General features: G+C 26.9%; 1 protein-coding gene across 1 annotated transcript; it reads right to left on the bottom strand.

Annotated features, from left to right (window-relative positions):
* Nucleotides 1-801: 801 nt before the first annotated feature.
* Nucleotides 802-2,891, bottom strand: LOC120072215 (expansin-like A3). The gene is made up of 5 exons (XM_039024627.1): nt 2,771-2,891; nt 2,492-2,604; nt 2,202-2,380; nt 1,254-1,386; nt 802-1,140 (listed from the first exon to the last, which is right to left on the bottom strand). Exons 1-5 carry the CDS (start codon nt 2,883-2,885, stop codon nt 895-897), a joined length of 786 nt encoding a protein of 261 aa, XP_038880555.1. The 5' UTR covers nt 2,886-2,891; the 3' UTR covers nt 802-894.
* Nucleotides 2,892-3,358: the final 467 nt, after the last annotated feature.

Below are 3,358 nucleotides of genomic sequence, written 5' to 3'. Positions count from 1 at the left end.
TTAGGACTGATTCGGGTTTAGAAGACTTCGTCAGATGAAGATTTTAGCTTTTTTTAATATATCGTATTTAAATAAGATCAATCTTAACAAATTCGATATTTTTATTTGAGTTATATATTTATGTGGCTTAGAATGGTCAACAACTTTAATTATCTTTTTTAATACAAGATACTTATATGATTAAAATGATTAATTGTTAGTTTAGTTGTTTCAAGTTATTTGATAGGTATAGTTCTTTTTAGTATAAAATATTACTAAGTTTGACAAAAACAATATATTTATATTTATATGGAAAACACTCATAAAAATTTAGTTTTTTCTAGTGTAAAGTATTTGTGGAGCATAGCCTAATTGAAAATTTTAGCTTGTTTTAGTATAAGATATTTACTTTAATTTTCAAATTATTATTATTATTATTTTTTGGGATAGAAACGGTAATAAACTAATTTTTGTTTTCTAGTTGCATGCATTAGGATATTTTAAATTGTAGGTGAATTTTTCCTCTAATTATCTTGTATTTACATTTGAATACTTCTTTTATTATTTTATGTGATCAATGTAGATTTAGGAAGATTTTCGAGTTTGTTTTCGAAACTAAGTTGTTAGATAACAAGATTTTATCAATTTGATACGTAAAAACATAGAGATTTAATGAGTATACATGTCCTTTGTTTTCTTTCACATTTTAATATTAATATTAATATAGTAATAGAATTCTATTCAATTCTTTGAACATTTCATACACAAATAAAAGAATACACATAACCCCATTTTATTTGTCCTTCATCAAGAGGTTAGATATCTAAATTTTTTGAACTATGCTTATAAAATTTAAAAAAAAAAAAAAAAAAAAAAATCACCCAACTCATAAATTTATCAACTTTCCCTTCATTTCTATGGCTTGAGACCACAATTTTGAGGTGGGCAATTTTCCATAATAATATCCTTGATTTGAATTCCAGTATCATAGATGTTTCCACTATTCCAATCAGCAGGAAGTGCATACTTTGTTGAAATCCATTTCTTATTATATCCAGAAGTTACCATCATTTTTAACTTTAATGCTCCTTCCATTACATTTGGTATATACCAAATAGCACCAAAGTTCCTTATCATGGGACTCCATTTATGTAACTCAACCTGTAAAACATTGCTTAATATTGGTTTTATTTTATATGTAAATTCATGATCTCATCACTTCAACTATATATATATATATATATATCAAACATTTTATATGAATTTTAACTTACCTGAGCTATATTCACGGCTAGTATGTCAGTTTGGCCACCTTGGTATAGCAATTTTATTGCCAAAACTTCTGGTTTGTGGCTCCATTCTACAATTTCCACCAACAAGTTTTTGTTTTTGTATTCACAAGGTATCCTGTAACATAAGATTCCCATAAAATTAAAGTTTGGTTAGTTAATCATTTCAAGTTATAGACACTATATGCTTGGGTGTGATAACAAAAGTTATATGCATTCTTTCTATTCTCTATTTGAAAAATGTATAAGTGATACAAAAGCTTTGGGATCGAAGAGCATTGGTCGGATTGAGGATAGAGTTTTGTAGGACTATAAAATTTTTCCACTTATTGAATTTCTTTCTAATGGGATGTGGTTTTTCTCTGATCAAGTTATTTAGGTTTTGGACAAGTAAATTCTTGTATTTCTAATTTTTTTTTTTAATTTTAATTTCTCATATCTTTCTGTCTACTCTTGCAATAATAGTGTGGGAGGTTTTTTTTTTTTTTTTTTTTTTTTTTTTTTTCTTTCCAAAAAGCTATGTTTTGTAATCCTCTTTCTACTAAATATTGTTTTCAAAAGTTAAACCTAAGAATCTATTTCATAACCATTTCGCTTTTGGTTTTTTGTTTAAATTTATAGACACTATTTCCAACTTCAGATTTCTTTTTTTGTTATCGACTTTTTACCAATCGTTTAAAAAACCAAACCAAAATTTGAAAACTAAAAAAGATAATTTTTAAAAAAACTTGATTTTGTTATTGGAATTTAGCGAAGATTTCAACAACCATACTTAAGAAAGATGAAAATCATTGTAAAAAAAAAAAAAAAAAACAAGGAATTAGATTTAATTTTCAAAACCAAAAACAAAAAATGAAATAGTTACTGAACGGAGTCTAAATGAATTGGTTTTAGCTAGTTTCATATATATGAAATAGGAAAAGTATAATATACCTCTTGTATTCCACATTGATGCTATCAATATCCAAAAGTTGTTGAGTTTTGCCCCTTAAAGACATGGTAGAGAAAGCTTTTCTACTTAGGACAAAATCAGTTCCATTATTATAATGTATATCTGTCACAACTACTTTACTCCCTACTGAATTGCATAATGTCTTGTTCTTACATCTTACCTACAAAGCCATTGCATTTATCATTAACTTTTGAAGAGGATAAAAAAAAGTAAAAAAAAAAAAAAAAAACACTCTTTTCTAAAGGAAAAAATATATATATATATTAATTACTTGATAGCAAGCACCACAAGTAGCTCCTTCTTTATAAAGAGAAGGCACCACAGCTGCAAAGTATCCCTTGGAAATTTCATACTCTAACTTTCCATATCCACATGTTGATCCATCTGTATATATATGTGTACACCCAACAAAAACGATATTAACCAAGTTCTCGTCATGGTTAAAATTGTTTTTTTTTTCAAGCTACCGTTTGGATTGAAAGAAAATGAGCATATATTTCAAACAAAAAAACTAAGAACGAAATTTTAACAAACCGGACTAAATTCTCACATGAAACAGGCACGTCATAATGATAGTGAGTAGCTTTGGATCGATGAACGCAACGATCACAAGCGGTAGAATAAGATATCAAAAGGAAGAAGAGCAAACTAAGAAACAAAGCCATTTTGGGAAGAAAGTGATTAATTGTGAGTTATGAGAAAGAAGGAAGAAGAATGATGTTTATATAGTTAATCCATGTATTAAAAGTCAATATTTTGAATAAACATTTAACAGAGCAGCATTATTCCAAGAAAGCAAATTGTATTTGAATAGAGAACATTTTTGTGGGCCTTGAATTTGAATTGCTAATTTCAAAGAGAATGGAAAAGATGGGAATTATACCAACTGCCCCTAGAAATAGACTGCAATGGTTCCATTTGAATAAAAAGATTTTCAAGTTTACTTATTTGATTACATGTAGGTTTCATGATATTAAATGTCAATTAAATAACAATTTAAATTTTGTTTTAGCCCAATTTGAAAATAACTTGATAAACCATGATTAATTTGGATATACTATATGATAATTAAATGCCTAAATATAGATATATATTATTGAGGGGAAAGAGCAATTACTAATCATAGTTCAACTAGTTA

This window comes from Benincasa hispida, chromosome 2 (assembly GCF_009727055.1).
Source record: "Benincasa hispida cultivar B227 chromosome 2, ASM972705v1, whole genome shotgun sequence".
Classification (NCBI taxonomy): domain Eukaryota; kingdom Viridiplantae; phylum Streptophyta; class Magnoliopsida; order Cucurbitales; family Cucurbitaceae; genus Benincasa; species Benincasa hispida.
The sequence above is the reverse complement of the archived record's forward strand: the minus strand, read 5'-3'. Positions and strand labels throughout refer to the sequence as shown.